Source organism: Adiantum capillus-veneris, chromosome 12 (genome assembly GCF_014529385.1).
Source record: "Adiantum capillus-veneris isolate H3 chromosome 12, ASM1452938v2, whole genome shotgun sequence".
Taxonomy (NCBI): Eukaryota; Viridiplantae; Streptophyta; class Polypodiopsida; order Polypodiales; family Pteridaceae; genus Adiantum; species Adiantum capillus-veneris.
Window position 1 is genome coordinate 100,205,992 of NC_140942.1, and position 25,696 is coordinate 100,231,687.

Genomic DNA, 25,696 nt, shown 5'->3' on the forward strand with positions numbered 1-25,696 from the left:
CTTCGCTGCAGATGAGTATAGTTGAGACTTACAAGAATCTTTCCAAAAGATTAAGGATGCTATCTCTATCGCACAACGAAGGCAAAAGGCTACTCTGCTGACAAGTACAGAAGAGCCAAGCCTTTAAAGAAAATGATTGGGTCTTACTCAACCGTCACAGGCAACCACCTAGCGAGTAATTCGGCCAAGTGCAGATTTCTGCACGAGCCCAACTTCATAATATACTCTAAAGCTAAGAGGAAAATGTTCTGTATAAGAATTGTAGGCATTACAATATATTACACATGTTACAAGGACCACAGTAATCACATTTTACAAAGGTGGTCAGATGATACAACAGGACTATACAGGCTTGCCAGAAAAGTGGCCAAAAAATCTATGCCCCCAGTATTGTGGGAACATGTTGTGCTCGTTTCAAAGGAAAAGACGGTTGCTCTTCCATATCTGTATCACTTTTGAGGTCTCTCAGTTTAGCTTCGATGCCATCAATTGCTGCTTGAAAATTTGGACTAGACCTGTGCTCTCCTTGCACATGAAGCTGCCCTTCTGTACTTGATAGTTCTCTTTGTTTAGCTTTGATTGCATCAATTGCAACCTGGAATGTCTTCTCTTTCTTTTTCAAACGGAATGAAGGTCGCCTTTCTCCATACGAATTCTTCATACCTTCCCTTTGTTTAGCTTTAATGGCATTGGTTACTACAGGGAAATCGGTGTTCTTGTTGCCATCCCTGTACGTCAAATGAGAGGAAGATCGCCTTCGTGTAATTGAATGGCTGTCGACTTTTTCTGGTTTGAATTTAACTGCATTGATTGCAGCCTTGATGGGTTTGCGATTCCTTTCTGTTACCGGCTTCCGATGAGCATTTTTTCCGATAGCCCTCCACCCTCTACCAGCTTTGCCAGGCATTATCTCCTTTCGAGAGTGAAAGATCCTATTTCTTACCCTACTATTCCTCTTATCTGCCATTCCTGCGAGGACAAACAACCTTTCTGCTAGTTCCGAATTACCCAAACTGTTCTCTATAAAAGCAGCTTCCTGAAACACAGTGATTGAAAGTAGTAAGCAGCACGACATACAAAAATACTGTCAGTAACCATGCACGTAGATTCCTGTAGGTATATATTTAGTGTTGCAAAAAAACATAGAACAATTACATCAACAATACAAGCTTCATGCCCCAGCGCTAGATAAAAAGCTCAACATATTATTTACAAGTCACATGCCGTTCTGCACCCCAGCGTAATAGTGTACTGCATATGTAAAAACCCATACTTGCACATGCAAGCAAAATCAAACAAGGTGAATGGTCACCTTGGCATTCTACAACAACACAACGTGAAACGTCACAATGGCCTACATAAGAGGAGAAAAAGTGTGTCCCTTCTTTGCAGAAATAGGAAAACCAATGTCAACTCTCACAAGGGCCTACATAAGACGATGCTTAGTGAATGCAGCTCTCACAAGAAATAAAGTGTTTGCCACCATTAGCTTGCCATCTAGCACTAATCAGCAAGCTTTATCCAATACTCCATTATTACTCCCAAGAGTACAATGTACAATGTAGGCCAAAAACGAAAAGGACCCATATGAAGCTCTTAAATGAAAGGACCCATATATAAACTATAAAACCAAGCATGCAGAAGTCAAATGTATGCCCATCTCCCTTCTTCACTAAGGCTTGTTTTACAAAGCCATACCATTGGACAGGCACATATTTCTATATCCGTATAGATTGTTCACTGCATGCTCATACATGCATTGACCAAAACAATAAAAAGCCTTACCATTAAAACAGCAGCATTCTCAGGCTCCAGCTTAAGGGCTCTCCGCAGAAGCCTTTGCGCAGCGGCCCAGTTTTTGAGATGCCTCTCCATGTTTGCAAATGCCTGAAAGAGAACATTGAGGCAGACATGGGTACACTAAAAAGTGAGCACATGGTGAGAGGTTTTACCAGTTCTGCATTTCTCAATCATCTCACCTGCAGACTAGCGACACTTGACGGGTTTATCTCAAGACACTTCTCAAACAGTTCCCGAGCCTTGTCATGATTCCCTGAGGTTTGCTCCAATACCGCCCAGGCCTACAAAACATAGTCCCCAAAGCAATGATGTGAGTGTCTTCACCACAAAAAACCTTGTTCACTAGAAACATTTTTTTCACAAAGATGCAGCCAGCTATCGTGTAGAGACTCACGCACAATTCTTAAAATACCATTTGATCATCCCTAAATCATCTACAGTAAATACTTTTCCAAGACAAATAACTGGTCAAAGAAACAGAACCTTGTCAGGCAATGGCCACCAGAGGCAAAAATATCTAGCACTTAAAGGTGTCTGCCGAGCATTAAGTTCAATCATACAGAACATGAATAAACGGCCCACAATAACTGTATGTATAAGTACTGATTGATCTTGATTAGTTCTAGAACTAGAAGAAATTTGATTAACAAACATTGTCAGTGCAAACACTTTCATGAGACACACAACTAAGACCATAGTCAATCAGGGGTAATTAAATATTAGCTCAAATAATGATCAAAGTGCAATAGCCTCTACACCAGTAAACGACACCAACCACAATTTGGGCTTTTAATCACTAAAGGAAACTATCAAAGCTCGTTAGCTGCAAAGCTCAAAGCTTTATGAACTAGTACTTGGCTGGCTTTTGAGCTCTTGGCAGACTCTTTTTTCCGCACCATGCAGAACCATAGCCTCTTGAAACAAAAATCACCTAGCATGGGAAGCCATGAAAGCTTCACTTCCAAATACAACACTACAGAAAATGTAAGATGTGATAGTTTCAAATGTTGCTGCTCATCTGATGAAGTAACAGGCACAACAATGTCAGCTAGTTCTCAGTGCATGCAGTCCTTTACCAAGAACTATAACTCACTATCCACACCAACTTAACAACACAGGCACAGCAACTCAGCTAGCTCTCAATACATTCTGTGTCTTCCCAAAACATTTTGTCTCTTTCCAAGAACTACAACTTACCATCTACGACAACTTCACTAGTGTCATCAATTACAAGACTTCTTTCAAGGTGCCTAGAAGTACAGCTTTGAAGTTTGACCCCCTCCAGTCTTATCTCAAAATTTTAGATGAAACAACAATGTACCTGCCACGCATATAAACTTTTGGGTTCAATCTCAGTACAGCGTTGCAATAAAGACCGGGCTTTGTCCTTAGATTCTGGTGTCCCAATAAGTGTTTCTTGATGGGCCCAAGCCTGAATACATGAATGCTACTTGTCAGTGTGCCACATGAGGCAAGTCATGGTAATCACAGGCCTAGAAAAACCCAAAATAAAGGCAACTTTCCCTCACCAAAATAACTAGGATAAGAAACCATACTTGAAGGAATGAAAGCATCATATACCTGTAGACAATGGACACTATAAGGATCCACCTGGAGAGCTTTCTGAAAAAGTTCCTGCATCTTGTTCTGCTTTCCCTGGCCAGCTTCGAAAATAGCCCATGCCTGACAGTAAGACAGCCTTGCTTACAGGATGATTGCAATGGAGAACACTCTTAACATCTTAAATTTTCTTACTCGTCCATTTAGTTGATTTACAAGAAGAGCAATAAGGCCTTGAATCCATCATTGGAGTCATGGAGACTTACATGCCAGCACTTTACATCTCGTGGAGCAGACTCAACAGCAAGAGAGAAGTGGTAGCGAGCTTCCGCCCAGTTATGTGCTTTTGCTTCAAGGAGAGCTCGCGATTGATGAACCACTGCGTTTCCTGGCTGAATATCAGCAGCTCTGGTAAGTAGCTCTCGAGCTTTTGCCCAATTACCCTGTTGCAATTCTAATTGTGCCCAAGCATGTAATCCATACACAGAAGCTCCGCTAACCATATCAGGAAAAAGACGCTCTGCCTGCAAGAAATTAATACATAAATACAGTCCCTGCCTGAAGGCTTTCACTCCATGACAGGAAGTACACAACACCTGGCGAGCAGCGTGTATTGATTCCATGAACAGAACTCGAGCCCTCCTTGCATTCCGTGCACGAGCCTCTATAGAGCCCAGTGCCTGCAGTGCCCTCACATAATCATAACCAAGATTCTGTTGCCTTTCGAAGGCAGATATTGCCTTTGAATAAAGTGATCCAGCTGCTACAAGATCCCCTGACAACATATACATCTAATAAATATTTTTGTACCTTCAAGCTAGCTACAATATCAAAGAACTTAAAAATTCATGAGCAGCAGGCTGGGAAGTTTTCCTTGCTAATCCAAGATTTCACCCTAGTATCTCTCTTTGCTTTAATCCACATAAATTTAAATAATGCAATCAATTTCTATGTGCAAAAGTTGAATATTTCCGTATGATAGGATATATTGGTGTTAAACCCTATGTTCATCCTCGCAATCACACATATACGATGTCTTAGTATAAAGAGATCAGGCAAGGAGGCAGGCAGAAAGGAAAAAATTAGGGTGGAATGATGCATTCTGGAAGGCTTGGGAACAAAGTGATATTTGTTTCCGACAGCCAGTTAACTTAATCCCAGACTGACCTAAGACGGAACCTTGAAATCCTTGCCAAGAGGACACTCTATCTTACCATACACAGTAGTCCAGCAAAGTCTATAGGATCTTACCAAGTTTTTTTTCAACAAAAGCGTACTCCATAAGAACACTTGTATCGCGGGGATATTTCTGATACAACTGCAATAAAACACCAAAAACCAGCTGAGTCACAGAACAGAAGATCAAGCAGCACATAGCACATGAGCAGCATCCTATAAAAAAAACTGACCTCCTCCGCATGCTCTTTTGCAAGCTCAAAATTCTTTTGCAAGATCAGGCGCCGCAAGGCCTGCAGGCTGGGTGTCAAATCAAGACAGTCTGAGGAATCTCCCATTCTGCCAACTTTCTCTTCAAATCTTGTCCTTGTTGAGGAAAGAGGCTTTTTCAGAACAACAGACGATTGGACTCTATTTACATCAGCCCCGTCTGTTCTCAAAACTTCATCTTTGACTGACTCTCCCAAAAAACTTTGAGACAAGACCTCACCGCTTTGAGAGCCATCTTCTGTCAAGTGCTCTGTAAGATCCCTTGACGCTGTCATAGAGCCGTCTTCTGCACCCTTTTGAGAAGCTCTTGGCACCTTTGTATTGTCAGTGCCACTCTTAACGGCCTCAATCGTATTAGAAGCATCATTTGCAGCCTCACTTGCACTGCTATCCATCTCGCTATCAAAACCAATACTGCTGTCAGATGTGGCATTCTGCTTAACATCATAAGGAATCTCCATATTTGCACTAGCACTGCCATTTGTCTTGCCAACAATTTTACCGCCACTGCCTGAAAGCTCCACCGCTGCATTAGAACTGCCATTAGCCTTGCCATAGATACTTGTGCTCCTGACTGATCCACCATTTTGCACTGCTGAGAATGAAAGCTCCAACTTTGCATTAGCACTGCCATTCTTGACAGACTTAGTAACCGTTGAGACGAGATTATCAGCCTCATATGCATGGCCATTGCTAATACTAGATACTTGTTTTGGTTTTTCCTTATAAGCACGTGCAGCACTAGGTTTGCTTGATGAGTGACCTGCAGCACTACTGAGACGCTTTTCAAAGTCCTCTAATGAATCTACCTGCTACATTGACAAAACAGAGGTTGAGCTTCTACACAAAACATTCACAACAATTATGCCTCACATTTATTTTGTTTATTTCTGTTGATCGAACTTTTGATCACCAACTCTGATTAACTTCAGCTGATTTCTTTACAGACCCACAGGCATTGTGTGAAAATAAATGGGAGATTATATAAATTTATCTCTGGACGTTCCGATTGTAAAAGGCATAAAGAGAAGCTACACATCACTTGGATTGATGGCTTCAAGATGACATTTATGCCTACGCTATCTCAGATTTGAATGATAGCCAGCCACACAAAACGGTCAGTAAAATCTTTGGCGCCAACAAGAAAACTCATAAGGCATGTTGAGTCGTCTTAAATTTGTTGACACAATTCAAGTTTGCTTTGCTTTGCTGAGGATATCAGCCAATATTTGAACGCTTCAATGCCCAATGCTTAAAGCAATTTTTGAATTTCCATCAATTAAAAAAAATAGTTGGTAGCTGGTTACCTGAAGAATTTTGCCTCCTGACACATAAAAGTTATAACTGCTTTGCTCACGTGACAAGATGATGGCTTGCAGTTTTGGGAAATTTTCGTCAGTCTTCCCTTAAATCTTGCCTTCTCCGATGCCAATCTCCAACAGTCTTGTCATGGCAGTCAAAATCTCAAAGCAACTGTGACAAACAGTTACCTTGGCTTATGTGTCTCTGGGGGTGACTTTCACTACACCCAGTGGCAGCTCAGACCAGATAGACACTGGGGTATGCAGTATTAGCTACATTAGGGAGACAATGCAATCAGTTCCATCTCTTGGAGTGGTTGATAGTCTGGTCCCTCCAATTCTTATGTCACAAAGTAACGACGTGGCATGATCAACTGGAAGAGAAATGGCAGAGTGGACAAGAGAAAATGAATTGACAAACTTGAAGAACTTACGAAGCATAGGCAGTGGGGCCTAAACCCTAAAAACCCAAAGCTGGAACGCTGAAGCTGATTTAGTAAAACACGCTGGCAAGCTGACATGGCAGATTGTACAGATGATGACCTGGCATGGCTATACACATTTTCCGCGTTTTGCGCTGGCTGTACAGATTTCCGCAATTTTCGCTAGCTTTTGGGAGCAGATTCTTTTGGGGTTTAGTGCTTTTGAACTAATTGCTTTTGGGGCTCTTCCTTTGAGCATCCTTTGTACTGTTTGTAAGAGCCCTTGGGGCCTCAGCGTGACATGAAACGTTTCGGGGTTTCGAGGTTTCTGAAACGTTTCGTTTCGGAGCTCTGAGAAAGCGAAACACAGGTTTCGTTTTCCATGTATGTACTTATAATTATACATTGAATATACATACAAATTCACCTGTCAAGACATGTGAAATACCAAAATCTAGATGTGAGACTTGAGTCACGAGTGAACAAGGTAAGAGCTGAAATTGAAATACCTAGCCAAGCCAAAACCATGATAAATTACAACGGCAAAACAAATAACAATGTCTAAACTCATGTTCTCATAACAAGAATCATGACTCAAATCACACCAACAGTTCCTAATACATGATCTGAATCTTGAGTCCTGACCAAAAGACCAATAATACATGAGTTAAGTTTTGGCCATACTACATAAAATGCCCAAATATCAAATAAGAAACTAGCTAGAGTCCTCCTCATAAGGCTTTGTAATGGGTTTAAAAATCCTAAAACACCCGTTTTGGGTCAGTAGGTCAAAAGGGGAGAAAAAAAAATCGTCTCGTTTCGACTGTTTCGCAGAAACGTTTCGCCGTTTCGGAGGGCCGAAACACGTTTTTATGTCACAGTGGGCCTCACTCTACAAAGCATCTAGACGTAGAGTTTGAGAGTAGAGGACCCTCGGGAATTGTACTTTGCTGTGAGCAAAATGATAAAGAAATACCGAAAGATGCTCCAATCTTTGGGGCCAGTGCTTCTAGGCGCGGAACTCCACCGTGCCATGTTGACTCTCTCTCTCTCTCTCTCTCTCTCTCTCACAGTTGGGCCCAGACCGGTCGGGGTGGCAATGGATTATGCTCTAGTGTCAATGACCATCTCCTTCCAGTTTAGTGTAGCACACAGACCACGAGTAGCAGCCCCTACTCGCTACACATTCACACGGGAGACGGATTCTGTATACATGGACGGAATCTACAGACGCCTATGCACTGAGGACCCGGGGCGACCTCTGGAGGAGCTAACTACTATACTGACACAGACATTACATGAGGCAGCAGCAGAAGCATACCCACACACCCAACCTGAGCAGAGCTGCCAATCAGGGAGCATGCCTCAGAACAGCTGGTACGATGAGGAGTGCCGCCAGACTAGAGCCAGACTTCAGAGGGAGGTGCTGTTGGGGGACGTCACTCACAGACAGTCACAAATTGACTTCCGACGCCTGGTGCGGCGAAAGAAGAGGGCTTTTTTGGCTCGACTCGAGCACGATCTATATCAGCTATTCTTGAGTCAGGACTCACGTGAGGCGTGGCGGCTCTTTCATGAGCAGTCCCCCCCCCCCCCCCCCCCCCCTCTATTTCCTCCATAGAGACCTGGGGTCAGTACGCATCATCTTTGTACACAGTACCTGGATAGCCGCCCCTCCCCAACCCCCCCGATCCATGCCCACACGCATGTGTCTTTTTCACCGCTGAGATGGTGAAGAAAGCTATTGAGAGGATGAAGACTGGGAGAGCATATGATCATGATGGCCTAGTCGCTGAGCATTTCATGCATGCCAAAGACCTACTAGCAGAGCTTCTAGCAGTTATGTTTAACCGGGCCATGTGTGAGGGCCTACCGGACACTTGGAGCCTATCTACGATCGTACCTGTCTTCAAATCAGGAGACCCCATGGAGCCTGAGAATTATCGCACTATTATGATTGGGCACACACTGGCACGGTTGTATGCATCCATTCTTGAGCAACAGCTGAGTAGATGGGCAGAGAGGGAAGGAATACGTGCAACTGGGCAGGCAAGATTCAGGAGAGGCTTCTCTACTCTTGACCATATCCTCACACTCAGGGCCATCATCGAGGAAGGCAGATCTCATGGGAGACGGATCTATTGTAGCTTTGTGGACTTCCGCAAAGCTTTCGACACGGTACCCAGAGCTTGACTGATGGGCAGATTACTGGAAATGGGAGTACCCACAGAACTCATTTGGGGGATCATGGCATTGTACAGATCAGTAGTAGGGCATGTACGCACCCCGGAGGGACTTTCTACACCGGTTCACTCCACTATTGAGGTGAAGCAGTCTCAAAGACAGATCACAGACTTCTTCAGAGCAGACATGGGACAGCCGCAAGAGCCACTCGCACAGCAGAGCTCCCCCTCGTCTCACACCAGAGGCACACTCATTGACCGAGCGATTGAACTAGGGAAATCCAGGCACCCGCAACTATGAAGAACTACACAGCATCGACGGAGGCTACGACAGAAAATTCGGAGCACGCTGGCCAGGCATGCACGACGCCCGGTCAGACTACTAACCATGGAGGAAATTGATGAGATTCGCCAACGACCGATGCTAGATCTCTTGTGATTTAGCTATCCCAACAAGCCGCCCAATTTTTTTGCTTGGCTCACGTCGACCAACTTAGGACCCCATAGTATATATCTTTGTTTTGTACTGTTGTTAGGTTATTTTGTTACTCTGACTTTGTATCAGATCCACCACTTTGTAACTTTCGGGTCTCATAGGTCATTATGGCCTTTTGAAGACATTAATATAACATTTCATTTCTCTCTCTCTCTCTCTCTCTCTCTCTCTCTCTCTCTCTCTCTCTCTCTCGTGAGGCGTGGAGGCTCTTTCATAAACACTCCCCCCCCCCCCCCCCCCCCCCCGCCATCACTTCTACAGAGGCCTAGGGCCAATATGCATCATCTTTGTACACAGTTCCTGAGCAGCACCCCCTTCCCAACCCCCCCGATCCATGCCCGTACACGTGTTTTTTTCACCGCTGAGATGGTGAGGAAGGCCATTGACAGGATGAAGACAGGGAGAGCATATGATCATGCTGGCTTAGTGGCTGTGCATTTCATGCATGCCAGAGATTTACTAGCAGAGCTTCTAGCAGTTATGTTTAACCGTGCCATGTGTGAGGGCTTGCCTGATACCTGGAGCCTATCTACTATTGTACATATCTTCAAGTCGGGAGACCCTATGGAGCCTGGGAACTATCGCACCATCATGATTGGACACACACTGGCACGATTGTACGCATCTATTCTTGAGCAGCAGCTGAGTAGGTGGGCAGAGAGGGAGGGGATGCACGCAGCCGTGCAGGCAGGTTTCAAGAGGGGTTTTTCTACTCTTGACCATATCTTGACACTCAAAGCCATCATTGAGGAGGGTAGATCGCGTGGGAGACGGATCTATTGCAGCTTTGTGGATTTCCGTAAAGCATTTGACACAGTGCCCAGAGCGAGATTGATACGCAGATTACAGCAGATGGGAGTACCCACAGAGCTCATTTGGGGGGTCATGGCATTATACAGGTCAGTAGTGGGGCATGTACGCACCCCAGAGAGTCTATCCACACGGGTTTACTCCACTATTGGGGTGAAGCAGGGCTGCCCGCTCTCTCCTACTCTATTCGGTATGTATGTAGATGAGGTTTCTGACTACATTGAGAGAGATGGTGATAGAGGTGCACAGCTGGCGGGGACATGGATTCCATTATTGTTATATGCTGATGATATTGTTTTGATCTCTGACTCTCCGGAGGGGATGCAACATCACCTGGATGCTTTGCATAGGTTTGCCCAAGAAAGTGGTTTGTTCGTCAACCTTGGTAAAACCAAGGTCATGGTATTTAATACCACCCCACAGTAGATCAGGAAGTCAGCGCCCGCTTTCACATACGGACAGGGGAAGGTGGAGTATACAGATGCTTACACTTACCTTGGAGTGGTTTTCTGTCACGAGGACGTGGCAGTTATTAACCATGTCATAGAGATGTGGCAACTGCTAACCATGGTTGTTGGTTTCTTTCCAATGGGGTTTATTTTATTTGTTTTGAGACCCTCTTTTTGAAGTAGCAAACCGTCGGACATTGTATGGCCAATGTGAACGGTAGATTCACCCGCAGACGGGAAGTGGTCGGCACTGGAATTCGTATGGTAAGAGGATGTCTAGGCTCAGAGCAAGATCATATAGGTCCCCCCGTCGCACTTCGCAAGTTGGTGGATACTAGGAAGTGAACTCAATTAAGGCGTAAAGTCAAGGTGGGACTACCAACAAAAAGTATCCAACAGTTGGGCCACATTGCACTTTTGGATGCGGTCCCAATGAGGATAGATGGTCAGAAGACCAGTGGGAGCCCAACGGAAGCATCTCCTAAAATTTAGGGAACTGCTATTTTGGGCCGTGAAATGTGTTCGCGTCATTACCTCTGGTATGACTAGGGGAACATTTTATAACTCTGCCGCGAAGTCAACTGGGCAACCGGTCAGGATATTTTTAAGCGGCGAACCCAAAACGGGCAAATGCTTGTAAATGCGCCAAGTGTCGAATTTTCATGCACTTTCCTCTTGCAGAAGAAGTGGCGCTGAATTTTATGCTGGGAGAGGCCTCATTTCAGCTTTTGTCACAGGTTAAGAGCTATGGAGTGCTTCCTTTCCCTCTCATGTACAATGTGGTGCTAGGAGTGATGCCCTGCACACTACACACTGCTCTCTCTCTCCCCTACGTGCAGTTATGTGATGCCCCACAAGAGGGCTACTCATTTGACTGATGTACAGTTGTGTGGGTTCATGCTTTTGTGCTGAGGCAAGAGCCTCCTTGAGCAGGAACAGGGGTAGCTAACTGCTGCTCCAAAGCAGGCACTGGCAAGTTTTGGGGCTGTTATGCTGCCGAAATTTGGCCAAAGCAAATGGTATCTAGGTGGATACATGTGAAGGATTCCCAGGACCTTACCTTGTAATTTACCCTCCTAAAGAATAAAGAAATACCGAAAGGGGCGCCAATTTTGGGGCCTACAGGTTGTCGGTGTCTGCTCGGGGCATTCTAGCTCCGAGTCGTGTGTGTATTCAAGTGTTAATTCCCGTCGCAGGTTCTCCCTGCAAAGTGCTCAGTGTGTGTGTCTAAAGTAAAGAATTTCGGGTGAAAGCCAACGCCTACCGCCCTACGGGCCGGTTTCATTTTCAGTGGGCCAACATTTTCACTAAGGAGGGCAGCAGAGACTCGATTGACCAGAGCCCATGCAACATTGGGTAAATTGGAAAGGATGTGCTCACAGGTCCAATTTCACTGGACCATCACGGGAGGACAGTCCGAAGTGATGGATGGGGGGACATGGAGAAGCCTCTGGTCTCTATGATCTCGCAGCTCATTAGGGCCAAGACTTCAGTACCACGTGCTATTATACGAGCAAAGCTAGCTGCCTTCCCACTAGTGGTTGAGGCGCTCACAAGATTGGTCTCCTTCATACACCGCATGTGGGAACTCACCAGAGACAGATATGCACGCCTTGCACTTGAGTCCTCTCGATAGTTAGTCGTGCAGGGAGATACAACATGCTGGTATGGGGAGATGACGTCATGGTTTCAGGCGCATGGGTTCAGCATAGACAGATTGCCTCCTTTCTAGTACTCACTGGATGCGCCCTCTCTGACTCTTACACAATCCGAGATCACCAGGCTCATTCGCAAGGACTTGACCCAGCTAGACACCAAGAGGACATGGATACAGCCAGTACAGGAGCTAGGCACGAAGATGGCTTTCTACAAAGAGCATCTCCTCCAGCTTACGGAGGATGGTTTTGTGACGAGGCCCAGATACATGGACACTCACCTGTCTCATGGGGTACAATGTGCTATTGGCCAGATACGCACATCTTCAAACCAGCTGCGGATCGAGACTAGGAGATACAGCGAAGTACCAGCAGAGGCCAGGACATGTCCCCTGTGTGACATCGAGCCTGAGACAGAGTTGCACTACACATGCCACTGCCCCGTCTACTACGAGATACGAGGCCGCTTCCATTGCTTGTTCAGAGAGGGCTTTGGACCATTCTCTGGAGTCATGCGGTACGAGGATCAGAGATGCCTGGATTTGTTTTTGCTCGAGCTGCGCAAACGCAGAGAGAGAGCTTGATAAGAGGAAAGATTAGCCAATCTCCGAGACAGATCACAGACTTCTTTAGAGCTGCCACTAGACACCCGGAGGAGTTACTACCACAGCAGAGCTCGTCGCTTTACACCAGAGGCATACTGATCGAACGAGCGACTGAGCTGGGGAGATCCAAACGCCCACGACTGCGGAGGACTACACAACATCGACAGAGGCTGCATCAGAGGATCCAGGTCACTTTGGCTCGACATGCACAACGCCCGGTCAAACTACTAACCATGGAGGAGATTGATGAGATCCGCCAGCAAGACCGATGTTGGATCTTATATGATCTACCTATCCCAGCTAGCTGTTTTAGCTGCTTAGTCCACACCCAACAGTCTAGGATTCCATAATATTTTATTTTGTCATCTTGTTACTCTGACTTTGTATCAGATCCACCACATTGTAACTTTCTGGTCTCATAGGTCACTTTGGCCTTTTGAAGACGTTAATATAACATTTCATTTCATTTCATCTCTCTCTCTCTCTCTCTCTCTCTCTCTCTCTCTCTCTCTCTCTCTCTCTCTCTCTCTCTCTCTCTCTCTCTCTCTCTCAGATTGCATCGCTCAAGAAAGATCTCGCCGAAGCACGATCAAGCAACACATTGGAAGAGGGTGAATTTCAACCCTCAGTCTTCGAAGAAATCAACACGATCAAGGAGCAAGTACGGGCCATTAAAGAGGGAGAAGAGCAACACAAAGAGATGATGACTTCTTGGGTGGATGTTCTTACAAAAACTCAGCAGAAGGCGGATGAAGCCGAGAAATGAATCGAGGTGGCCAAGAAAGGAAAAGGCAAGGAGATAACGTCCACGTCCACACCCACTATCATTAATCAAACACTAGAGGAGGAGCAAAGAAGACATGTGCGCGCTTTACATGTGATAATTTGCGGTCTTGAAGACAAAGGCAATGTGGACGAAGAGGTAAAAGAACTCATGGCCTTGATGGGGATTCATGAACCGACGCACACAAGAGCTTGGAGAGTGGGCAATATAAAGAAAAATGGAAGCACTGGGGAAACCTCAAAAGAAAGGGCAATCATCCTCCGTCTTCCCTCCATGGAAGCGAAGAAGTCCTTGAAGAAAAGGCCAACTCTTAAAGAGACGGGCATTTTTCTCGGGGATGATCTTACCCTCTCGCAGATCGCCCATATGCAAGAAGTAATGCCGGAGATTAGAGCAGCAAGGGGAAAAGGTAAGATTGCCTTTAACCGAGATGGAAGAGTGGTAATACTGGAGCGACGCTCCACATGACGGTGTGAGACTTATGGGACCACACTCAAAGTGGCGCCTGGAACTGTAATGGATCCATGCGTCTTGATGCGGGTGCTTTTGAGGATAGCTTTACTGGAAGAGACATCATCTTCTACTCTGAGACACACCAGGCCCCTGGGCAATCCATGCCTCACATCAGTGGATACAGATGGGAGACAGCTTACAGACAGGAGACACGCTCAGAACACAGAGGATGGAGCTCGGGGGGAGTGGCAGTGTTATTTAGAGAGGATTTGCAGCCATTGATACATATAGCCCGCAGGCTAGGTACATGTGGGTGAGATTGAAAGCAGAGACAGGCAGATATCTCTACATTGCTATTTGCTACTTTCCCCCGAGTACGTCAGTCTATGCATCACCCAGAGGACAGTCCCCCTTCTCTATTTTGGATGATGACATATGGGAGTTCTCTAGAGATGGTGACATTATCATTCTAGGGGACTTCAATGCTAGGACTGCCCATCACCAGACAGTGTTTTATGATACTTCAGAGGAGATGCTGAGAGAGCTAGATGTTGTAGAGACGGGCCTGTCCAGACTATCACACGATGCGGAATATACTGAGTATGGGCGACACCTGATAGACATGGGCACCGCACATGGACTGGCCATCTTGAATGGCCTACAGAGGTTTCCTGCTTCGGGAGGCTTCACATGCTTCCCACACAGACATGGAGCCAGCACAGTGGACTATGTCATGGCACAACCGAGCCTCATCTCTAATATCCAGGACCTCATGGTTGGACCCAGACCTGTTGGTGTGGCAGTGGATCATGCTCTTGTGTCGCTGACCGTCTCTTTTCGATTTAGTGTAGCACAAAGGCTACCGGCAGCAGCCCCTACTCGCTACACCTTCACACAGGAGACGGACTCAGTTTACATAGATAGGATCTACAGACGCCTATGCACAGAGGAGCCAAGGCGACCTCTGGAGGAGCTTACCACTATACTGGCACAGACACTACATGATGCAGCAGCAGCAGAGGCATACCCACATACCCAGTCTGAGCAAAGACGCCGTTCGGGGAGCATGCCCCAGAACAGTTGGTATGATGAGGAATGCCGGGACAGTAGAGCTAGACTTCAAAGGGAGGTGCTTGTGGGGGACATCACTCACAGGCAGTCACAGATTGACTTCCGATGCCTAGTGTGGCGGAAGAAGAGGGCATTTTTGGCTCGCCTAGAGCAGGATCTATACCAGCTATTCTTGAGTCAGCACTCGCGTGAGGCGTGGAGGCTCTTTCATGAGCAGTCCCCTCCCCCCTGCCATCGCTTCTACAAAGGCTTGGGGCCAGTATGCATCATCTTTGTACACAGTTCCTGAGCAGCCCCCCCTTCCCGACCCCCCCGATCCATGCCCACACACACGTGTTTTTTTCACCGCTGAGATGGTGAGGAAGGCCATTGACAAGATGAGGACTGGGAGAGCATATGATCATGACGGCTTAGTGGCTGAGCATTTCATGCATGCCACAGATTTACTAGCAGAGCTTCTAGCAGTTATGTTTAACCGTGCCATGTGTGAGGGCTTGCCTGATACTTGGAGCCTATCTACTATTGTATCTATCTTCAAGTCGGGAGACCCTATGGAGCCTAGGAACTATCGCACTATCATGATTGGACACACATTCGCACGGTTGCACGCATCTATTCTTGAACAGCAGCTGAGTAGATGGGTAGAGAGGGAGGGGATACGCGCAGCCGGGCACGCAGGTTTCAGGAGGGGTTTTTCGACTCTTGACCATATCTTGACACTCAGAGCCATTATTGAGGAGGGCAGATCGCGTGGGAGACGAATCTATTGCAGCTTTGTGGATTTCCGTAAAGCATTTGACACAGTGCCCAGAGCTAGATTGATGCGCAGATTACAGCAGATGGGAGTACCCACAGAGCTCATTTGGGGGGTCATGGCATTATACAGGTCAGTAGTTGGGCATGTACGCACCCCAGAGAGTCTATCCACACGGGTTTACTCCACTATTGGGGTGAAGCAGGGCTGCCCGCTCTCTCCTACTCTATTTGGTATGTATGTAGACAAGGTTTCTGACTACATTGAGAGAGATGGTGATAGAGGTGCACAGCTAGCAGGGACATGGATTCCACTATTGTTATATGCTGAAGATATTGTTTTGATCTCTGGCTCTCCGGAGGGGATGCAACGTCACCTGGATGCTTTGCATAGGTTTGCCCAAGAAAGTGGTTTGTCTGTCAACCTTGGTAAAACCAATGTCATGGTATTTAATACCACCACACAGTGGATCAGGAGGTCAGCACCCGCCTTCACATACGGCCAGGAGAAGGTGGAGTATACAGATGCTTACACTTACCTCGGAGTGGTTTTTAGTGGGCCGGCATTCTCATTGAGGAAGGCAACAGAGACTAGATTGACCAGAGCCCATGCAGCATTGGGTAGATTGGAAAGGATGTGTTCACAGGTCTAGTTTCAGGAGCCTCGGACGAAGCTCTGGCTCTTTGACACTTTGGTGGCTTCTGCATTGCTTTATGGAGCTGAGGTTTGGGGACCTTCAATGGACCATCACAGGAGGGACAGGCCGCAGTGATGGATGGGGTGACATGGAGAAGCCTCTGGTCTCTATGATCTCGCGACTCATTAGGGCCAAGGCTTCAGTACCACGTGCTATTATACGAGTAGAGCTAGCTGCCCCCCCACTGGTGGTTGAGGCGCTCACCAGATCTGTCTCCTTCATGCACCGCATATGGGAACTTCCCAGAGACAGATATGCACGCCTTGCACTTGAGTCCTCTCGACAGTTAGCCATGCAGGGAGATACAGCATGCCGGTATGGGGAGATGACATCATGGTTTCAGGCGCATGGGTTCAGCATAGACAGATTGCCTCCTTTCCAGTACTCACTGGATGCGCCCTCTCTGACTCTTAGAAAGTCCGAGATCACCACGCTCATTTGCCAGGACTTGACTCAGCTAGACACCAAGAGGACATGGATACAGCCATTACAAGAGCTGGGCACGAAGTGGCTTTCTACACAGAACATCTCCTCCAGCTTATGGTTTTGTGATGAGGCCCAGATACATGGACACTCACACCTGTCTCATGGGATACGATGTGCTATTGGCCAGGTACGCACATCTTCACACCAACTGCCGATCGAGATTGGGAGATACAACGGAGTACCAGCAGAGGCCAGGACATGCCCCCTATGTGACATCGAGCCTAAGACAGAGTTGCACTACACATGCCATTGCCCCGTCTACTACGAGATACGAGGCCGCTTCCATTGCTTGTTCAGAGAGGGCTTTGGACCATTCTCTAGAGTCATGCGGTACGAGGATCAGAGATGCCTGGGTTTGTTTTTGTTGGAGCTGCGCAGACACAGAGAGAGCCTGATGAGAGGAGAGGCTAGCTAGTCTCAGAGACAGATCACAGACTTTTTTAGAGTTGCCACTAGACACCCGGAGGAGTTACTACCACAGCAACGCCCGTCGCTTTACACCAGGGGAATATTGATCGATCGAGCGACTGAGCTGGGGAGATCCAGACACCCACGACTAAGGAGGACTACACAGCATCGACAGAGGCTGCATCAAAGGATTCGGGTCACTTTGGCTCGACATGCACGACGCCCGGTCAGACTACTGCTCATGGAGGAGATTGATGAGATCCGCCAACGACCGATGCTGGATCTCCTATGATCTAGCTATCCCAGCTAACTGTTTTAGCTGCTTAGTCCACACCCAGCAGTCTAGGATTCCATAGTATTTTATTTTGTCTTTTTCTCATTCTGTCATTTTATCATCTTGTTACTTTACTTTTTACTTTTTACTTTTTTGGGCTAGAGCCGGTAAGCCCGCAAGGAGCTGCCTTTGCTTCGCGTGCGCGCAAACGAGTCAAAGACAAATTACCTTGCGGACTTGCCGACAAAGGGAAAAGCGCTTCCATGCCGTATCGTGGCATGTCAACGGGGAATGGAAGCAAGTTTCCCCCTCGGGGGAGTAAAAAGTCTTTTCATGCCATGTTAGTCAGTCCATGTTCCCTTGTTAGTCACGCCACCCGAGGGTAACGTCGGGAAATCACCAAACGAATTCAATGATGCATTTAAGGACCAAGGCTGAGAGAGAGGGACAAACCCTTGTAACTCACAGACCGTATTGAATCTTGCCCAGGTACTCCAGGATTTTCGCCTGGTAGAAAAAGGCCCCCGTCCAGCGGATGTCCGGTAGGACTGCCATACCCAAGGTGGGCGTCGGCTCAAAGGAGGCATCCCGATCCGGCCAACCATGGTCACCAAGGCCCGCTCGGAAAGCCCCAGGACCATGTTAGGCGGGACCGCACCGTACGCAATAACTACAAGCCCTACGAGCTTTCAACACCCTCACGGGCCAGAGCATTGTAGTATCGCGGAACGGCCCCGCAGAGGAATGCTGCAACGTTATCCGCATAGGCACTCCTCAGCTGCGGTCCACGACGACCATTATGGGCCCCACGGGGGACAACCCATCCTGGCAATCGCTTTCCGCTAATCTCCCCTCCCAGGAGTAACACTTCGGTATCTTCACCGCTCGGATTGTTTAACAGCCGTCTAGCATGTTCCAAACAGGGTCGTATTGAGCTTCTGAGATTATCCAGCTCAGGGCACTGTACCAACAAGTGCGTAAGTGACCTTGCGCCTTCTTCCATTCCGCATAACGGGCAAGTCCTCGACTGCGCCCGTTCAATCTTATCCTTAAGCCTTAAGCCATCCACTCTTGCTAGTAACAAGACTTTCTCCTCCATCCCACCGGGGTTCTTCCCAATGCTCTGCCTGTAAAGGTATCCACGCGTGTCCTCATACTTCCTCTCGATATAAGGATCAAGGGAGACACATTGATGTGAGTGTTCCCAGAGCTTCCAGCTCTCCTGCCTTGCGGTTTCGACAGAAGCGCCGTTGATATACCTCTGCCCCCAAAACTTTGTCCTTTTACACCAGGTCCACTTCTTGAATTGGTTCCATTCTGGTATATTATTAACCAAATCTGCAATCCAAGTCTTTAGACCTGCGTACTTGGTAAAAGCTCGTACCCTCTGTCCTGCACAGTAAGCTGGTACGGGGGGGAGCCCTAACTCCCGGTGAAGAGTTGCTGCTGCCACAGAACTCGACTTCGCGGCCTTACCGACTACCCACCTCATTCCAGTTGCTATAAGCGTCTCTAATGGGTTCAACTTCCTCATGTCATGTGAGCCCATAATCTCCGCTCCATAAGTCGCCACTGGGAAGACGCACGCCTTGAGAAAGGCCAACCTTGACCACATCGGAATTTTCTTAGAGCATAGAAGGTGTTTATGAGCATATAAGGACTTACGTGCGCTCTCAATCCTATCTTTAAGGATAGTGTCGATCGAGACTTCGCTGTCTATTAAGATGCCCAAGTATCTATATTCCGAAGCTACCTGAATCTCCTCAGGTCCGATGTGGGGTTTGAAGGCAATAAGTTCCTCAAGGTCCCCGTTGAACACGGTCGCCTGGCATTTCTTTATGCCGAACTTCATCCCCCACTTCTCCGCCCAACTATGCAATCTATCTAAACTAGCCTGTAACTCCTCCTTAGACTCCGCAAATAAAACTAAATCATCTGCAAAAAGCAGGCCTTGGATCTTCAGGAGTAGGCCTGGAATAGCCACACCAAGGTCAGTCGCACTCTCATCCAAGATGTCATTAATGAATATGTTAAAGAGAGTAGGCGACGCGGGACACCCTTGACGCACGCCACGGGCGATTTGGACCTCCTCACTCAACTTCGCTCCCACCCGCACTCTGACCTTGGAGGATTGGTACAAGGCTCGAAAGAAATTCAAGCAGCGACCTCCAATCCCTATGGCTTCCATCTTTAAAAAGAGCGCCTCGTGTGGCACTGTATCGTACGCCTTTTCAAAGTCAATATATGCCGCAAACGTCGGTTTCTTAACAACCTTTCGTCTGAGCACAATCTCTTTCAAGGCAATCACTTGTGCCACACACTCCTCCTGAGTCCGAAATCCGGCTTGACCACGCAAGAAGAAGTTTCTTTCCTCAAGTTTCACTGAGATCCTATTGATCACAAGTGAGGTCAAGAGCTTCAGAGAGATTGGAATCAGAGAAATCCCTCTGTAGTTGTCCGGATTAGAAAGATCACCCTTCTTCGGGATATACACCACTACCGAGGTAGATGATGCCTCCGGCAACTTCCCTGAATCAAACCAAGTACATAGCAGTTTGAAGACTGCTCTTCCCATGTCTGTATTTGGTTTAAATCGATCCGATCTAGTTCCCTTGTCTTGCATAAGGATCTTGAAAAATTCAGGGGGAATGCCATCTATCCCAGCTGCTTTATGCCGCTTGATCTTGCGGCATACCTCTCGAACTTCAGTCCATTTAATAGAGTCATTGATGTCCTCTATTCTAGGCCAAAGTCGCACAGCATGATTTTGCCAGTGTTCTGGGTCCTTGCTGTGTCCGGAGGGATCGGCGAAGACGCGAGAAGCATGATCCTTCCAAATGTCTCGGATCTTCTCTTCGTCCGCCTGCAGCTCGCCGTTCTGGTCTCTTAGGGGTTGAGCGGGCCCTCCTTTTCTGCTCCCCCCTAGAACAGCTTTCATATGCTTCCACCAAGCATACCATTCCTTGCGTCTTGCCAATTCGACGCTCTTGAGCATGAATCGTTTGAGAGCCTCTCTCTCGCTTCTCTTCGTTTCAGCTCGCGCCTCTTTTCGGCATTCAACAAACTTCCTCCACGCCCTATCTTCCCTAGAGGAATCACTCTCTGCATCCCGCAGAGACTTCCACGCTTCCCGTCTTCGGTTGATGGATCTCCGGGCTCTCGGGTCTAGCCTAAAGCCTCTATTAGGCCTCTTGGGGGGCCTTACGGAGAACGCACCAACATCTCGAGAGACTCTTTCAGCTGCCTCCTCAAAGCTCTTCGACTGACGGTTCACCGCCGCCTGCGTGATCTCCCCCTCCTCCGCTGCTTCTGGTAGGGAATCCCAGAAGTTGTGGTGTAAAAAGAGTTGAGCCGCAGGCTCAATTCTAGTTGCATCAATGGAGGGGGGGGGTGGTGGGGGAGGCTCCGCACACACCGCATCACACACCAACTTCACCTTAACAGGCCAGTGGTCCGAAACATCCACCGATCTCTGGACACCGGCATGGCCGAGGAATTGAAGGGCCAGATCATTGGCCAAAAAGAAGTCAATGTCTGATCGTCCTTTACCACGGGAAGAGTGATACGAGAGTCCAGAGCCTCTCGTTTGGACAATCTTAAAATCAAGGTCCTCATTCCCCAGCCATCTCTTCATCGGGCGCCGTCTAAGATTCCAATCCCCTCCGATCAGGAGAGGAAGGCCCTTTCTGCCCAACCTACGAAGCTTCGAAGCTAACGTACTTAAGACGTCTGCTCGCTCATCCACTAACTGCCTCTGCGGGACGTAAACATTTCCATAAATCCAACCGTCCTTCATATTTAAAGGGAAGAGTTGAACAAACAAGGAGTTTACGTCCGACATTCCCAACTCAAAGGATCTGAGCTCCTGGGAGACCAAGGTCACAAGTCCCCTGGCTCCTGGTTTATCAGACCCTGGCACTTGGAATGTCGAATACCCCGCCATTCTAAGGGGCCATGCACCCTGAAATAGTCGAGTCTCTTGGAGACCCACCACATTCCAAGTCTTTTGTAACATTATGTACTCCAACTCCCCCCGCTTCGACCGGAGTCCATTAATGTTAAGCGTGGCAAAGATCGGCGATTTCACCACTTCCATCGCCGGCCTCAAACGGTTCCTATCTCTCCTAGCGAAAGGAAGCGAGATCTTAGCAAACCACCTAAGCCTACTCTCCGATTGGATGACCTGGAGGACATCTAGGGCTGCTTGTTTACTAGAAGTGAAAACATCAAAGCGGGTGCTCCCCGTCCGAATGTTAAGGAATCGATCCAAAAGCTCAATACTTGCAAACAGGGAGGTTGATCTCAGTGCGCGCCTCAAGGCCTTGCTGAATGACACTTCGGTGTGTTCATTAGCGCCCCAGATGCACAGCTTGCCAACCGTCCCTTCTGAAACACCCCTCCCAAGCCTGCCTCTCATCATTACCCGTTCCTCTCTAGCCGGCCTGCTTGGGGCGGTGACCGGGTCAATCTCGGGTACCGACAAGGATCTTAGCCTGTTAGGTTGAAGTTGATCGGCATTCATGACCTCAATGTACCGTACTTCCCTTGTTGAGTTCGTTCCATCTTGGTCTATGCCCCCGCCCCTCAGCTCCTCAGATGGTTGCCCTTCCGAGTTAACTGTGGGGCGTCCAGTCTCAGCCATAGCTAATGGGTTTTGCTGCCCCGCTACGCACTGGTTCATCCCGTCCTTCCCGGTTTCTGTGAGTTCGGGTTCACCGTAGCAGCGACCAGCGGGGCCCCGCTCCCCACTTTCTGGGGTGCTGTCGATCGCAGTACTCGGGGAAGCTCCCAGCGCCCGCCTCCCCGAGGGTACCTGGTAGCAGCCTGACTTTGACTTTGTATCAGATCCACCACATTGTAACTTTCTAGTCTCATAGATCACTTTGGCCTTTTGAAGACGTTAATATAACATTTCATTTCATTTCATTTCTCTCTCTCTCTCTCTCTCTCTCTCTCTCTCTCTCTCTCTCTCTCTCTCTCTCTCTCTCTCTCTCTCTCTCTCTCTCTCTCTCTCTCTCTCTCTCTCTCTTTTGTTTCAGCTTTGTATCAACTAACCCATTATGTCAGCCCTCACACCATCAACCCCCCCCCCCCCCCTCCCCCTCTCCCCACCTATTTCGTCTCAGTTTCAGTTTTTCAGTTCTTTGTACTTTTTGTACTCGGACAATGCATCACATTCACCAATAATGTTTTGGTCTCATAGGTCACTTTGGCCTCTTGAACATTTCACTAATTATGACGTTTTGGTCTCATAGGTCACTTTTGGCCTCTTGAAGACATTAATATAACATTTCATTTCTCTCTCTCTCCCCCCCCCCCCGAGCAGAGCTAGCTGCCCCCTCATTAGTGGTTAAGGTGCTCATTGTCTCCTCCATACACCGCCTATGGGAATTCCCCAAAGACAGATATTATACGTGACATTATCCAAGCAGAGCTAGCAGCCCCCCCATTAGTGGTTGAGGCGCTACAGATCAGTCTCCTTCATACACCACCTGTGCAACCTTCTCAGAGATAGATATGCCTGCCTAGCACTTGAGTCCTCTCGACAGTGAGCCATGCAAGGAGATACAGGCTACAGCATGTTGGTATGGGGAGATGACATCATGGTTTCAGGCACATGGGTTCAGCATAGACAGATTGCCCCCCTTCCAATACTCATTGGATGTTTACAAAGTCCGAGATCACCAAGCTCATCCGCCAAGACCTGACTAAGCTAGACAACAGGAGGACATGGATACAGCTGGCACAGGAGCTGGGCACGAAGATGGCTTTCTACAGAGAGCATCTTCTCCAGCTTGCAGAGAACGGCTTTGTGATGAGACCCGATACATGGACACCCACTTGTCTCAGGGGATACGATGTGCTATTGAAAAAATACGCACATCTTCACACCAGCTTCGGGTCGAGACCCGCAGATTCAGTGAAGTACCAACAAAGGCCAGGACATGCCCCCTATGTCACATGGAGCCTAAGACAGAGTTGCACTACACATGCCATCGCCCAGTCTACATGAGATACAAGGCCGCTTCCACTGCTTGTTCAGAGAGGGCTTTGGACCACTCTCCAGAGTCATGGGATACGAAGACCAGAGATGCCTGGGTTTGTTTTTGCTCGAGCTGCACAGACACAGAGAGAGCCTGATGAGAGGAGAGGCTAGCCAGACTCAGAGACAAATCATCGAATTCTTTAGACCAGACATTGGACGACCAGAGGAGCTACTACCATAGTAACAGGGAATGGCCATTTTCAGGTCTCCGTTCCATAATTACCCGAAACGGGAACAAGGAACGGGAACGGGAGGGTCCAGAACAGGACGGGAACAGGGAGGAGGAGGAAGGCTTGGAATGGGAACGGGGCCGGAACGGTAGACTAAAGTGAGGATTGAATTACCTCCATTCCGCTTAGTCCCAAATCAACTCCTAAACAACCCCAAAACTACCCCCAAATCTACCTGCCCTCAAACTGCCCCGAATATGTCCCTCAAACATCCCCACATCTACCCCCCAAATGCCTTCTTTTGCCCGTTCCATCCCACGTTTCGCCATTCCGCCTCACGTTCTGCCCTGTTCCCCCCGTTCCGGAACACCATTCCGGTTACACCCTGTTCCAGAATGGTGTTCCGTTTCCGACTCCGTTTCGGAAACGGGACTCGTTCGGAACGCCGTTTTGGAACGTTTGGGCTATGTTCCGCCCATTCCCTACACACTGCTCCGTTCCCCGTTCTCATCCCGATTTCCGTTCCAGATTCCCGTTCCGTGTTTCAGACGTGAGTATTCAAAACACGGAATGGCATTTCATGCATGTTGCCGTTCCCCGTTCACGTTCCGATTTCCCATTCCGGGTAACTATGGCTACTACCACAGCAGAGCCCACAATCTCTTCGCACCAAAGGCACGCTGATCGACAGAGCCACCGAGCTAGGGAGATCGAAACGCCCACAACTAAGGAAGACTACAGAGCATCGATGGAGGCGGCATTGAGATTTTTTTGGGAAACCAATGATCCAGGATATCAAGAGCTCCAATTTGGAATGAGAAAACCGATTGTCCCTCAAAATGTCCCTCGAAATTTTTTTAGCTAGCTTGAGTTGTTTTGCAGATATGTTGTAATCGCGGACGATTACTTTGTTTCAAGAAGGCGGGATGTCACAAACTGCTAACCTGTCAAGCCACTGAAGAACGGAGACGACTTGCAAATCCCAGTCGAGGGGCCTCAACCCTAAGCGAAGAAGTAGCACAAGAAGAAGAAGAAGAAGCATAAGAAGTTTTACCAACTTGCAAAATCTTGCCGAGTGGCCTATTTCTAAAGAGGAGTTCTCGTCAACTTATGGGACCCTGTCCAATGGGGACCAAGTGACACAGACAATAAATAAAGCTGGACCCACACACACACACACACACACAAGATAGCCTAAAAACTAATGACATGGCAGCTGTATGGACAGCCTGGAATTCACGCTGGCTGCTGATTCTGCCCATGTGTTGCTATTGATTTCTCGCTTGGAGTGTCCAAGCCTGTAACATATGCAGCTCTGATATGGGCCCCAGGATTGTCACGAGAGGACTGGAGACAAATAGAGAAGCCTAAGGTTGTTATGCTATCGAGGATGATTCACAGCAAACCCTTGGTACCACATGACATAGTGGGAGCTGAGTTTGACGCACATCCCATGGTCATTGAGACACTTCTTCAGACAGTGTGGGTTCCTTCATAGAGTTGAAGCGATGAGCAGTAATAGAGATGGGATCATTGAGAGGGCTTGGGAGGATTCTCCGGCACATGGCATGCAACAGTAGAGAGGTGGTTTGCCAGACATAGCCTGGATATGGAGAGAGTACTACCATTTCAGTGTGAATGATCTACACGCGCCGCATATACACCTGTCTGACTCGAAGACAAAAGTGATGTGATCTGATACAGGATTATGTGAGGCAGAGATGCGTAGATCGACCAACTCCACTACTTACCCACGAAGGTGATGTTCTACAGAGATCATTCCTTGAAGATTACAGAGCAAGGGCTCATTCAAAGAAAAGGGTATA

At 47.8% G+C, this 25,696-nt stretch overlaps 1 protein-coding gene across 2 annotated transcripts in view; it reads right to left on the reverse strand.

The window, feature by feature from the left end:
- Positions 1 to 233: 233 nt before the first annotated feature.
- LOC147446217 (uncharacterized) overlaps positions 234 to 25,696 on the reverse strand; it is a 41,998-nt gene continuing 16,535 nt past the window's right edge. The window contains exons 4-12 of one of the 2 annotated variants that reach the window (XM_086525486.1): positions 4,770 to 5,618; positions 4,612 to 4,678; positions 3,957 to 4,135; positions 3,627 to 3,884; positions 3,382 to 3,483; positions 3,122 to 3,232; positions 1,980 to 2,081; positions 1,786 to 1,887; positions 234 to 1,036 (exon numbers count right to left, since the gene is read on the reverse strand). In XM_086525486.1, coding sequence (XP_086381612.1) covers positions 377 to 1,036; positions 1,786 to 1,887; positions 1,980 to 2,081; positions 3,122 to 3,232; positions 3,382 to 3,483; positions 3,627 to 3,884; positions 3,957 to 4,135; positions 4,612 to 4,678; positions 4,770 to 5,618 — 2,430 coding nt within the window. In that variant the 3' untranslated portion in view covers positions 234 to 376. The remainder of the gene's footprint in view (positions 1,037 to 1,785; positions 1,888 to 1,979; positions 2,082 to 3,121; positions 3,233 to 3,381; positions 3,484 to 3,626; positions 3,885 to 3,956; positions 4,136 to 4,611; positions 4,679 to 4,769; positions 5,619 to 25,696) is intronic. The other variant, XM_086525487.1, reaches the window with a different exon arrangement.